We start from the raw sequence: 13,430 nt of genomic DNA, 5'->3' as shown, positions 1-13,430 counted from the left end.
TCTTGCATACGTAAAACAGCATATGAAACATGTAGTCCATTTTAGCCTCCTTATAGTTACAGTATGTCATCCAGTTTCAACAGTTACGTTGTTGAAGGACATTTTATAGATGGATTCATCAGTTTTGTAACAAATTTTGAAAGCTGGTATTTGTACCTTTTAATGGAAAACTTGGAAAGTTTATCTTTGGATCTTATTTTCTGGAGCAATCAATGGGCTATTTTTCAGACGTACAGGAGCACCTTCTGATCATGTGCATGCCATCACTCTAAGATACGTAAATTGGGTGGAAGTGTTGGAATTGTCAGGGAATATTTCTGGGAAATAATTATTTCTAGTGCAGGAACAAAAAATCTATTTTAAACCTTAAAGAAATAAAAATTAAAAACGTTCATTAGTACTCCATTTTATTTACAATAAAAGGCAACTTATGACATCAAATGATCCTATTAATACCACAACTTTAAAATGTCCTATTGACCTGCAAATATTAACAGCTGTAGCAGCTGAATGTTTTAGAAATGCCTAAGATTGAGGCAATGCTGCCGCCTAATGATGGGAGTATATAAACCTGTATAACAAGAGTTCATTGCTTGATGATAAGGCTAGGTTTGTGTTGTCAACTGATATCTGTAAGTGAAATTAAAAGCAATTAAAATCACCTCATAGACTAGCCTACAGTATGCCTGGCCACCTATTTGGTTCAAAATTAAAAGCAAAAAAAACCCACAATCTCTGCAAGTTTAATGTTTTTGTTTTCTGTCTTAATGCCCACTATGACTATAAAGAGAATGACTCTCCAGTTTTTCTCAGTATTTCATTTTATTTTTGTAATTTCACCTGTTCCCTAATTTTTATGACTATGGTAAATATTTCTTTATAATTTCACTCTTAGAATTTTTATAATTTTTGGTATCCAGTTATGATTTCTCCCTTGACATTCTTTACTTCAGAAGAATAAGAAATTACATTAATGTCATAATATTACATTTGTCTCTGCATCATTGTCCATCTTTACTTACAACTATGTGATGTAGTCTAGTAGCTGAGAAGAATGTTAACAGAATTACTATCAAATTAATTCACAGACCCATAAAAAGCAATAACATTTATGTGAGGCATCTGTCAATGTTATCTGTGACAGCCTGCATACCCATCAGATCAAATCTGGATCCAGCCCTGCAATACCTGCTCCTATTTCAATTCTATTTAAGATATTTCAGTCTGTACACTATAGCAAAACATAGGGAAGCAAAAGGCTGGATATTGTTTCATCCTATTTTATCTGTATTATCTCTTTAATATGAAATACTACTGAAAGTGTTTATGAAGCCAAGAGATTGTTATTGATTTGTGTCAACTGACTGAAAAAGAATTTCATGGCAAATTGGTCAACCTTTGAACAATTATAATTTGGCAAAAACTAATAAACTGTAATTAAAGCATTGTAAAGACATTCCAGGCAGCCCATTAAATCACTATAATTACATCATAAAATGATTAAGGCAACAGAGTTAATGCATTTGAATCCTATACTAAACATGCATTAAAAAATATAATCATATTTCTTTTGTACCTATACTCCTCTCAGCTGGGCTGTCTTCCAGCAATCAACATCTTCACTATGTGTTCACTTCAAAGCAAGTGTTTGAGGTCTACATCTCTTTTCTGTTTCAACCCAACAGGTGCAGGAGGTTGGTCTCCATCAGACAGTGATCATTATCAGTGGCTGCAGGTGGATTTTGGGAATAGGAAGCAGATCACTGCTATTGCAACTCAAGGCAGGTATAGCAGTTCTGACTGGGTCACTCAGTATCGGATGCTCTATAGTGATACAGGGAGAAACTGGAAACCATATCACCAGGATGGAAATATCTGGGTAAGTCTTTAGTGTACAATGCAAGTGTGTGCTGCAATGATGTTGACTGATTGCATTTTTAGGAACTGTGCACCTATTATAACTTGTTAGTGTTGTATTTTTGAGGACAGAGTGGAGATTAGCTCAAAGCATGATAATTTACATTGTAGCTGCTCATAGGATTCCTATCTAATGTACAAAGTTTATTTGAGCTGATGGCAGTTATCAAAACACGCACAGTAATTTATTTATTTATTTAGTTTTGGTAAATGGCATTCCACAACTGGTCTCCTTTTTTTTTTTTTTTTTCTCTTCCCTTTCTTACACTGTTTCCTTTTGCTAATTTTACAGAGTAAATATGAGATACAAAAATAATTTTGAAACTTCTGCTCTTGTACATATTATTTTGGAAGGTAACTTATTTTTAATGTTTGTATATGCTTGGGAATGATGTTTTAACATATGTATTGGTTTCTATATTGATGTTACAGAGATTTTTATGCTATAATAACTTCAGAAAAAGTATATAATTTGGTTTGTTTTTTTATTTTTTATTTTTTTTCCATGGTTAAGCTGCTAATTTCGTTCTTACTGAAAACAGTAGTTTTCCATTTTTCTGGGAGGGAAAAAAACAACAAACAGCAACAACAAAAAAAACTATAACTTAAAATGTATGTTCCTAGTTCTTTCAGGTGGTGGTTGTTTTTCAAAAGTATACTTAGAGAACAGAAAAATAGTATATTTTTTTTCTGAAAACAAATTAAATAAATTAGCTATTTTACATCATCAGAGAAGTACTGTCAAAGCAGAAAAGATTGAATGTTGCTGTGGCTTAGATTTATATTGGTTGTGTGTTTTTTATTATGGTTTATTATTAAAAATGAACCTCAAATACTGAGTATAAGGTGAATGGCTTTATCTGTATAACAGAATCCTGCTTAATATGTGGAGTACATACAGGCAGCCATCTTTTATTAGAGTATTGATTTACTGAAAAAAAACTCCTCTGTGTGGCACACAAGTTTCTGAAAGAAAAATAATGGGGGGGGGGGTAAGGAAGGAGGAGCAGGAGCAAAGAGAGAAAAACATCAAGTGCTGCTTTAGACTCTTCAGGAACAGGTTATGTGGATCTTGCTCATCTAGGGAGGGGAGGAAACAAAGCTCATGTTTAAACTTGATGAATAGAAAACATTTCTCTTTTAAGCCCCCTTATGTAAGTAAAAATGCTTGTAGCCTTTAGTGTTTGTATTATCTTAGATGTAGAAAAGCTTTTTTCAAGAACTACTATTAAAATCGTGAAGAATTTCACCCAGGAGAATGCAAAAGAGGCCTATGCAGCTGGCTGAGTGAACAATACATAAAGCAGGACAGTTATGCTGAGGAAAAGTCTGTTCTTAATACCTTGAAGAGAAAATCTTTCAGCAATACAGGATTTGGGTGATTTAGTCACAGCTGTGACAGTTTCCAAAGCAGCCCCCATTTCTAAGGGCTTTATAGGAAGTCTTTATTCTTGTATTGTCTCTTAATACGGAAATACTGAAAGCTTTACCATGAGAAAATGTTTCATTTTGCTATTGAATAGTAATTACAGATGTCTAGTGAATTCAGATGGAAAACTGATGGTATGTTACAAGCCATCAATATGACTTGCAAAAGTGTGCGATGAGTTATGCAGAAATCTGCTACTCCTATTTGAAATGCTAAATCATGTGGTTATATTTTGCAAGCCTGTTGCTGCTGTTCATGTCCTGCAATTTTAGCCCTATTCTAGGAAGACAGATGATCCTAGCTTTCTTTTTAAGAATACAGCTGAACTACTATCAGAAGAAAATAAAACAAAACAAAAAAAAACAACTGAGGTCTTGACTCTAATTTTTCTAAACAAAATTTTTCCTACTCTTAAATAGTGTTCCTCTGATTAGCCTTTTAGAATAGTGTGATTATTAATAGCTTCAAAAACAGTGTAGGTGCCTCTGAGCCCAAAGCAATACTGCTGAACAATTGTAGTAGTATTATGAGACAGATTTGCCTGTTGTGGAAATAAGGTGGTGAAGAAATTCCTATTGCATCTTCCTTATAGTGTAATTTTGTACAAGCAGTGTGAGGGCCAGATCAAACCACATAAGCCAAGTATTCAGTATACTTAAACACATGAAGTTATATTCTTCCTGACTGAGGTGACTCTGATGATCCCAAAATTTTAAGATACATTTAGAATCCTTTTAAGTAATAATTAGTCTTTCAGATTTGTACCTTTTTAGAATTCTTATCTGCAAGAAAAAGGTACTATATAGCCTTTCATTTAATGTCTGTCTTCTATCAGCCCTATGCCCAAATGTTGTTGCCTCCTGATAGTAGTAAATTTAAAATTAAAGGAAAAAGCAAAGGGAAAAAATGAAAATAGAAGTGCAGAGTTCAACAACTCTTAATACTGAAAGAGTTATGATATCAAATGACATAGATGATAAATTATGGAAAGTAGAAATAAAAAATAAAGACTGCTCGGTAAGTTGGAGAGAGAACAAAGGAGAAGTAATTTCCAGCAAAGATATAGGTAAGAACAAAATGTGATAATCTGCATAAAATGCTGAAGTGATCCCCTTCTGTATGCATTAGTCATGGAAGGAAGGAGGAGGAGAAAATAAAATTAAAAAAAAAAACACTATAATTATCTCCTAAGTAGGAGAGAAATCAAAAGTCTCTCGGGAAGTCTGTGATGGGGAAAGTGCTTTCAAGGTGAATTTAGAGTAAGTTTCCCGTTTCTGTGAAATAGATTTTTCTGACCCCACCCCTCCTGGGCTTTCAGATATTTTCAATTTCCATGAATTTTAATAAGATGAGTGAGTATGCCCTCTTTCCATAGCAACTAGAGGATTTTGATCACCTCTCTTCACTCTTGTAGTCTGAGATTCTAATTTTGGTAGGTCATGAGGCTTCCCTACATATGTTAATCCCCTGAGGTGTTTCATGTTCACAGAACTTCTGTTTTGGTATAGATGCTTATTTTGTCTACATCAAGCCATTGAGCTGTTTCTTCTAGAGAAGGAATCACAGATAAGAAACAGAAACCATATTATACATAGAATCCTAACTTAGATATAGATGTAAATACATCACACTAAGCATAACGCAAATATGCCCTACAGGTATAGTAACTAAATGCATATGAAAGTCTTATGAAAGCAGTGAGACTGAAAATACAAACACTAGTGACAGAGCTGAACATCTCTAAGAAAAATCATTTCCTACACAAAACTGGAAGATCTTAGATACTCATAATGCCTCTTCAATTGTACCATTTAAAATCCAATCATTCTGGTAGAACTTGTCATCAGCTCTCACCAGTCTCACTTTCTTATTCCTGGAGTTATCAAATTCAGGGGAATAAAGGAGAAACTGCTTACTGTAACGATGATTACAAACAAACAAAAATAAACTGATGTGAAAGGTGGAATGCAGACCCGTTGCATGTAGCCTCTCAATTATATTCTGCAGTGGACTGTATCTTAAGCCTCAGTAAATATCAGTGGAGTTGCAAAGATCTAATTGAAAGCATGTTTTGACTTTTAACAGAAAACTTAGCCTTGGACCAAATAGCTGCTGCTTCAATTGAAAGTAATTCTGTTTTATTGTTGTCTTTCTTTTTTTCTTTTCTTTAAATACCCAAACTAAGTAATCTGGTAACCACTAACCATTTATTTAAATGTTTATAGCCTATGCAAATTCAGTTTAATTACACAATGTGCATTATGCATAAATCTGCTTTTGTAGTGTTTGAATCACTGAAAAGATACTTTTGGTGCAAGTGCTGGATTGTCTACCTGGGAAGGGACAGCCTTGGCTGTATGTACAGACTTCCTCATGAGAGGCTGGGGAGCAACCCTGCAGAAAGGCATCTGGGGATTTAGTAAACAGCAAATTGAACATGAGTCAGCAGTGTGCCCTGGCAGACAAAATGCCTGACTGGATTCTGGGGTGCATCAGGCTCAGCATTGCTAGCAAGTCAAGGGGTTCCACTGTGCGCTGGTGCAGCCTCACCTTGAGTACTCAGTGTGGTTTTGGGTTCCACAGTACAAAACGAACATAAAATTAGTAGAGAGACTCTCTAAAGGAATGCAACAAAGATGGTGAAAGGTCTAGAGGGCAAAACTTATGAGGAGTGACTGATGTTACTTGGTCTGTTCAGCTTAGAGAGAAGACTGAGAGGAGAGCTCATCGTGGCCTGCAGCTTCCTCACAAGGGGGACTGCAGGGGGCAGTTCTGGTCTCTTCTCTCTGGTGACCAGCGATAGGACCTGAAGGAATGACATAGGGCTGTGACAGGGGATGTTCAGGTTGGATATCAGGTAAGATTATTTGCTGAGAGGGTGGTTGGGCACTGGAACAGGCTCCCCAGGGCAGTGGTCACAGCACTGAGCCTGCCAGAATTCAAGAAGCATTTGGACAATGCTCTCAGACACATGGTCTGCTTTTTGGGTGGTCCTATGCATAGCTAGGAGTTGTACTCAATGATCCTTGTGGGTCCCTTTCAACTTGTGATATTCTATTGCCTTGTTTCCTTTGTTTGCTTTTGAGAAAGGAATTTAAAATATCAATTTACCTACCGTCTTTAAAGACTTCTTTTTTAAAAGTGTTCACTGAGTTCCTTTTTAGTTGAAAATAAAAAACTAGTATGTTAACTATAAAGTGTGACTTGCATTTCTCTGGACATCAAGTCATCTACTGTTTGAGAAATGCAGTCTTTTCATATACATGGTTCCTCTTGATATTAAAGGAAGTTGGTACAGCACATGGATTTAGCTTGCATAAGAAAATGTTTTCATCTCCTGAGAATATCCAAAATTAATTGTGAAAGGAAGCACAATTGAGTTGGAGAACTAACTCTATAGCTGCAAGAGACTTCAGATATTTAATACTCTGGGTGCCTTTGGAAATAACTATTTCATGACTACATAGGTACAAGGTGTTCCTCTGTAGCTCTACATAGCTGGGGTTATATCTGGTCAATGTTTCTGCTCACTTTGACATGCTAATTCTGGTTAGATTATTCAGAGAAAAATCTGCAAGCCTTATCACATTATCAGTTCCCTTCACCTGCTTTACAGATCATTTATAGCTAAGCTAACCAAGGACTTGCTGCATGTATTTGGGAATATAAAAATTTATATATAGCAACTAAAACTGGAAGAATAAATTCTAGAACCCACCCATTTTATTAGGATATGTAAGAACTATTTACTTTTCAGAAACTGCCACTGCTTTTCCCTTGAAATCCAACTTATTTCCATGATCTTAAACTAAAAAAATGTTATTGAAGAAAGTTACAAAAGAGTTTGCTGCTTGCTACTGCCGTCCTTTTGTTTACTTCATAAGATCTTGAGTGGAAGCTTACGTCACAGAAACATTTCCTAGATTAATAGTTTAACACTCTTTTTCTTCTTAAGAACTTCTATTGAACTACATTAAGCCATTTATATTGTATTTCATTATGACTTGAATTATAGGAGTATTTTAGAAATATGAAATGTGATTAGAATTGTCTATATGACTTGGTGTTTGTTGCTGGGCTGCTACTAGAATATCAGATTCTGTGCAGACCTATTAAATGTGGTAAAGTGGTTAGATATAAACAGTAGTCAAAACTTTATACTAATATGGCGAGACCCTGAAGTCATTTGGGAATGTTGTGAATTTACTGCTGCCTTCTATTTAAGGATGCCTTGACCTATTGTGTCTGGAAGGATTTTTATGTCTGGTATCTTGCTGTCTCCATTGCAATACCAGCAAGTGACCAATGTCACTTTTACGGGCTCTTAATTCTCTCTGGGTGTTTTATTACTAGAAACACCTCTTTCAAAATTTTCTGTCACATGGTAAGTCTTATTTTTCTTCTGGAACATCCTGTGTGCATTTCCTTAATTTTATTAGGCTTTAACTTACCCTGTTTTTATGGCTCTGAGTCCTTGTTTTCCATGCCTTTATTTTACAAGGGTTGTTCTATTCACTTGCAACAGCCAATATCACCTTTATGTCATATGGAGTTGTAACTCCCACTGAAGTCAACATGGCTTAGCACTTGGTACAGGTTGCTAATCTATACATTGAAGTCTAATGACTTGAAGGAGTATCAATACAGGAAAATGCTTCCTTTGCTGTAAATAAGCTAAACTCTTACAAATGTGATATAATAGTCACTGACAAAAAAAAAAAAATAAATCAAAATACATCATAAAATAAAGCATTGAGGGGGCATATTTAGAAATTCGAGGCGGTTGCTGACAAGGAGTTTTTGAAACCCTAAAGAAAAGAACTTTACAGATAAACATCTGTGCTATTCTGAAGAAGCCTGTTTGCTAATCTCTTTTTCCTGTGTGGAATCTGTCAAAGAAAATTGTATAACTTTTTTCAACATGTTTAGAGACACCTGGGGTTATTTATTTATGGGATTATATTTAACACCAAATGCTTTCACAGCCATAGTCTATAGCTGTGTTAATATGACAGAAGGTCTAATGACCTTTTAAATATTGGAATATTAACACTAACACCAAATCAGTGTAAATGTTTATGCTAGATCAAAATCTGGACCTCCCAGGGGTGTGAGGGGAAGAGTACAGAAAAGGTAATTACAGTCCCTATCTAACACTGTATTTCACATACGTTATAGCCAGATTATAAGACCTTCTAAACATGCTTTTAGGTTAGAGTCCTTAAAATTTCATGTTTTGTGCAGGAAGAAAAACTTTTTATTTTTAGCAGAAATACGGGTTAATCAGAATATCCTGAGTTGGAAGGGACCCTTAGGATCATCAAGTCCAACTCTTGACACCGCACAGGTCTACCCAAAAGTTCAGACCATGTGACTAAGTGCACAGTCCAATCTCTTCTTAAATTCAGTCAGGCTCGGTGCAGTGACCACTTCCCTGGGGAGCCTGTTCCAGTGTGCAAAATGTGGTTGTCTTTATTTTTAATAACTTTTTTTTTAACAGGAAAGATATACCAACATCTTGGACGTGTACTTGATCAGAGGGAATGCATGTTTTTTTACTCATCCTGTTTATGAGAGAGAGATAAAATAATTATGTTATCTCCAAAGGTGTGAGCAGAACTATTTTAATCTATCACAGAGTATGCCAAGTGGACAGAATACAAAACTTATCTTGGTGTCTGAACCCTCTCTTCAGTCTGTACAGGCTATTAAATAGAAAGCAGAGTTGAATAAAATATTAGTGGTTTTCACAGTAGTCTACTAGAGCTATTCCATGCTAAAGGATCATTTTCTAATCTGTTCTTAGTCTGAGGACCACTTGTCTGCTTGTGTTAAACTGTCAAATTTTAAACAGCAATATCTAAATCAGGTTTTTTTTTTTTAGCTCCCAGATGGCTTAGTATTCAAATACCTTAGTGTCATCATGATATAATGAATACGTTGTGCAGGTCCTTAAGTATGTGAACAAGAATGCATTATGTACTTAATAAGCTCAGCAATGACAATAGTTATACTTATGGCTGAATGTCACTGCCTTTCAGCTAACAAATATAAGGTGCAGGCTATCCTGAGACCCCACAAGAAACCGTGAATGCTTGCTTAAGTGATGAAACTGAAGCTGAATTTTCAGTTTTATAAACTTGTACAGGTTTTCTATAGACATACATTTGATTTTGTCTGCTTAATGACACCCCTGATATTTTACTGTTGATATTCATTTTATACTTGAATCATATATTGAATGACAAGTAGGCCTAGCGTAATGTAGTCAGTCTTCAAAAGCTATCTGGACGTAGTCCAGACTACTCTAGGTGTCTCTGAGCAGCAGGATTGGGCTAGGTGACCTCCAGAGGTCCCTTTCAACCTTACCCATTCTGGGATATTTCATCTGATAAAAGTAACTAAAAACTTAAAAGTATGGTTTAGAATTAGAAGTTCTAATGATTGTCACAGACTTAAAGCGTCTTAAATTATCGTCATTATTTAAGTTGAATCAGAAAATGTGACATTCCAAAGCATGAGTCTTACTTGTCATTAGGTTGTATTCTTCTTTAAAATACTTCTGCAATGTGCTTGGCATGTTAAACTGTAAAAGCTGAGCAGATAAGCACTTCCTTAGCATTTTTTTTTTTTTTTTTTTTTTTACACTGTGAGAGTGATGAAACTGGAGCCAATTTCTCAGAAATGTGAGGGGGCTGAAAAAAAATGACCTGCGGAAGTTCCTTACAGCTTGTGATTCTGAATGGTATCTGAGATTAGCCAGAACTGCTAGCTGCTGAAATAAAGATGTAAATCACTCTAAAATATTCTGTGCTCCTCCCCTCTGTGATGTAGGTGGCTTTCACTTCTGTTTTGAGTTTACAGCTGAGTTCAGTCTCTTTAATGAGGTGAGTCATAGAATATCCTTAAATGCTAGGAAACTTCAGATTTAGTGCTAGTCTTAGGGCAAAACCTATCTGCAGCACTAGTGAACAAGTCGTGGTTCAGTATTTCCTTTTTAATGGTGCATTTGCAAAATGATTTTGGTTCTGGTCTAGTGAATGCTTCAAATGTCAAAAAGGAAGTAATGAGAGTAGTAGTTTAAAACTGAGTAGACATGGTCAGACAGCATCTCTGTATGTTTACAATAATTGGCAAAAGGAGCTATAGTCTTTCAGAAATCCTTTGGGAAGTATAGAACTGCAGATAGTAAAAAGCTAACTTACATGTTAGGTAGATGTAAAGCAAGAAATGTTATGTTCTCAGTTTTCATTTTGCTTGTCCTGGTTGAAAAATAAAAATAAATAAATAAACTGCACAAAGCTGTGGTTCACCCATGTGGAAGTTTATTTTGATAAAATAACTAAAAGTTTTCTTCTTTAATGACCAAAAAGATACTTATATCAGGAGAGTTCTTAAAGTGAAAGTTCTACAAAATTTTAGAATTCTCAATGTAGTTTGGGATATGGTCATAGACAGTATTTTATGTTTCTCTGGAAAGCAACTTTTTTTTGAGTAGTCTAAAGATTTAATAGTCATAGAATAGACAGGCTTTGTGCCAGCACATGAAAGATATGGTTGTGACAATTTCCATAAATTGAAGACGTTTTTCTGTATTACCTCTGCTGCCTGCAAGGTCTAGTACGCAGAAAGCACAACTTGTGAAAAGCTGTCTCCCACTTGCTTCTGGCTCATTAGATGTTAGTTTCCAGTGAAACTGAACCTAATCCAGGAGTGAATAATGTTTGGATCCACAAATATCCATTTCCATGTAAATGGTTGGGCTTGTGCATCTCTGCATTTGTACCTTTTAGCCTCTGGTCTTCCCTGGAGATTGATGCTTACTAACTGGGAAGTCTGAGCTTTGTAAACAAAAAGGCAAAATAATGCACCTTGCAACACTGACAATTTAAGATCAAATCCAGAAAATACACTTTCAAGTGTCTGACTTCAAAATCAACACAGCCGCACAGGTGCATACACTTAGGCTTAAGCAAAAGTACATGCTTGCATAAATATGTTTGATCTGAAGCTATCTTGATTCTAGAAAGTAGACTCTGTCCTTCATGGAAGTCACTTTTTGGTCTTTTTATATTAACTTTTTTTTTTTAAAAGCCACACTTTTTTTTTTTTTTTAGCAATGTACAAGCTCTGATTGGCTTCAGAGCAGAGTGCATTTTAAGAAGTTTGACAGTGCTGCTGCTGCTGTAGTACATATCTGTGGTTATCTACATAACTTCAGCTTGAGGGTTTTTAATCTGGAACTTTTCTTAAACAGTGACTTCACACTGAAAAATATGGAAAGTTAGAATTAGGCTAAGAGAACTCCTATGTGCCATTTCTTAGATTGTTTTCTTGACTTAGATTTTTTTTTTTTATAAATATGCTTGGACTCCTTAAGATAGTTAAAGAATGGTACTTTGTTTATTGATATTGATCCTACTCAGAAAGACTTGTAAGGAAGCCAGTAACTTTTATTTGGAATCTAATTCTTGCTGGGTTCAACAGAGGGCAGAAATAAGTGTTTGTTTTTTTTTTGTTTGTTTGTTTGTTTTAACAGTTTTCAGGAAAAGTGTTGCTTTTGTAACCTGAGTTTATAGTTGTATTAATTATTGTATAGCCTGGACCCTCTGTGGCATTTTACAAGGTGTTTTGTATAGCATAAATTGTTATAAATAGTTATTACTTTAGGTATGATATTTTTCAGTACCTTTTATGTGTTCATAAGCACGTAGTGTGTGTTAATCTCAACCTTTAGTAATGTAAACAGAAGTTTCTGAACTGTAGTGCATTAGTGTTAAACATAACTTTTCACTTGAACAGCTTTGTTTTTGTTGTGATACTCTGCTTGCAGTCAGAGGAAAATTAGCTTTAATTTGCAGTCTCTCCAATGTACATAAGTTTATGCACATAAAACTGTGATACATATAAGTAAAATATCACGATATAAGTTTACAAAGCTATAATAGGCTTTGTGTTCATGCACTTGCAGGCAAAGCAGGTTCCTGTCTTTAAAACCTGGTGTGGAACCATTCTTCCTAGCACTACTTGTCAGAAGTACAAAATAAGGTGGCAAAGCAACGTCTTGGCTGCTGTAACAATAAATGCTCAGTAATGACTAAGTCTTTTGTTAGTAACAATATCAGCTTCTTTGTTAGCTTGAGGATACCCTTACCAATCATGATTGGCTGACATTGTGTATTTTGTTTTTTCCTCCAAGTATTAAACACAAAGGTTTTGGCTATGCTGAATACTGCATGCCATTAAAAAGCTAATTTAAATTAGCGTGTGTTCCAATGGGTTTAGCTAAATTTAAAGAAGTGCTTGGTGAGCATTTTCTATGCATTTATTCTAATGAGACTACCCACGGGAAGAAAATTCTCCTTGTTGGAGGAATGGTTGCATTGTCAAACTGATAGGAAATAAAAGTATCCAAAAGAAAGAAAAATCTTTTTTTTTCCAAACTTTTTCAGCATTGTGTTTATTTTGATTATATTACAAAGTCAATATTCAAAACTCATAATAAAAAAAAACCACTAATATGTATTAGTAGGTTTCTTAATATCAGATCTATTCTTTGAAAATGCTAAAAGAAAGCTTATACAGTAAATTGCTATGATCCTTTGTTATTACTTGTTTTGCAATTACGTTGCTTGTTTTTATGTGTGAGCAGAGTAGATTATAGGAGAAAGCAACTTAAAAAAAAAAGTAATTTTAGGAAAGAGTATACTTCAAAAAAAAAAAAAAAACAAAAAAAAACAGATAACATAAAAGATTCTGGACAAATCCAGTCAGTTGCTTCCAGAAAACTTATTTCAATGAATGATTTGCAGGACATAGTCCTTTTGAATTTGAAAGCATTGAAAGTTACTGGGGAGAGGAAGAGGAAAAATACTCTGTAGCTCATTCCTTATTTGAACTCAGCTATTCTAATCTTTTAAAATATTTGAGGAAATGAGATAACTTTCTGATGGTTGACTATGCCCTGTGCTGTGTTGCAGTGTTTGAATAGTGAGTTAAGATAAAAAAAGTTGAAGCCAGCTGAAGATGGTTGGGTTTTGTGTGTGTGTTGTTTTGTTTTGTTTTTCAAACCACCATCAAAAAA

General features: G+C 34.9%; 1 protein-coding gene across 1 annotated transcript in view; it reads left to right on the top strand.

The window, feature by feature from the left end:
* Window positions 1-13,430, top strand: part of CNTNAP2 (contactin associated protein 2) — a 1,125,334-nt gene that overhangs the window by 368,632 nt on the left and 743,272 nt on the right. Inside the window, exon 3 of the mRNA XM_068674838.1 lies at window positions 1,686-1,879. Within this exon, the coding sequence (XP_068530939.1) occupies window positions 1,686-1,879 (194 nt within the window). The remainder of the gene's footprint in view (window positions 1-1,685; window positions 1,880-13,430) is intronic.

This window comes from Anas acuta, chromosome 2, assembly GCF_963932015.1.
Source record: "Anas acuta chromosome 2, bAnaAcu1.1, whole genome shotgun sequence".
In the NCBI taxonomy this organism is placed as follows: domain Eukaryota; kingdom Metazoa; phylum Chordata; class Aves; order Anseriformes; family Anatidae; genus Anas; species Anas acuta.
This window is presented reverse-complemented; position numbering and strand designations above follow the sequence as displayed.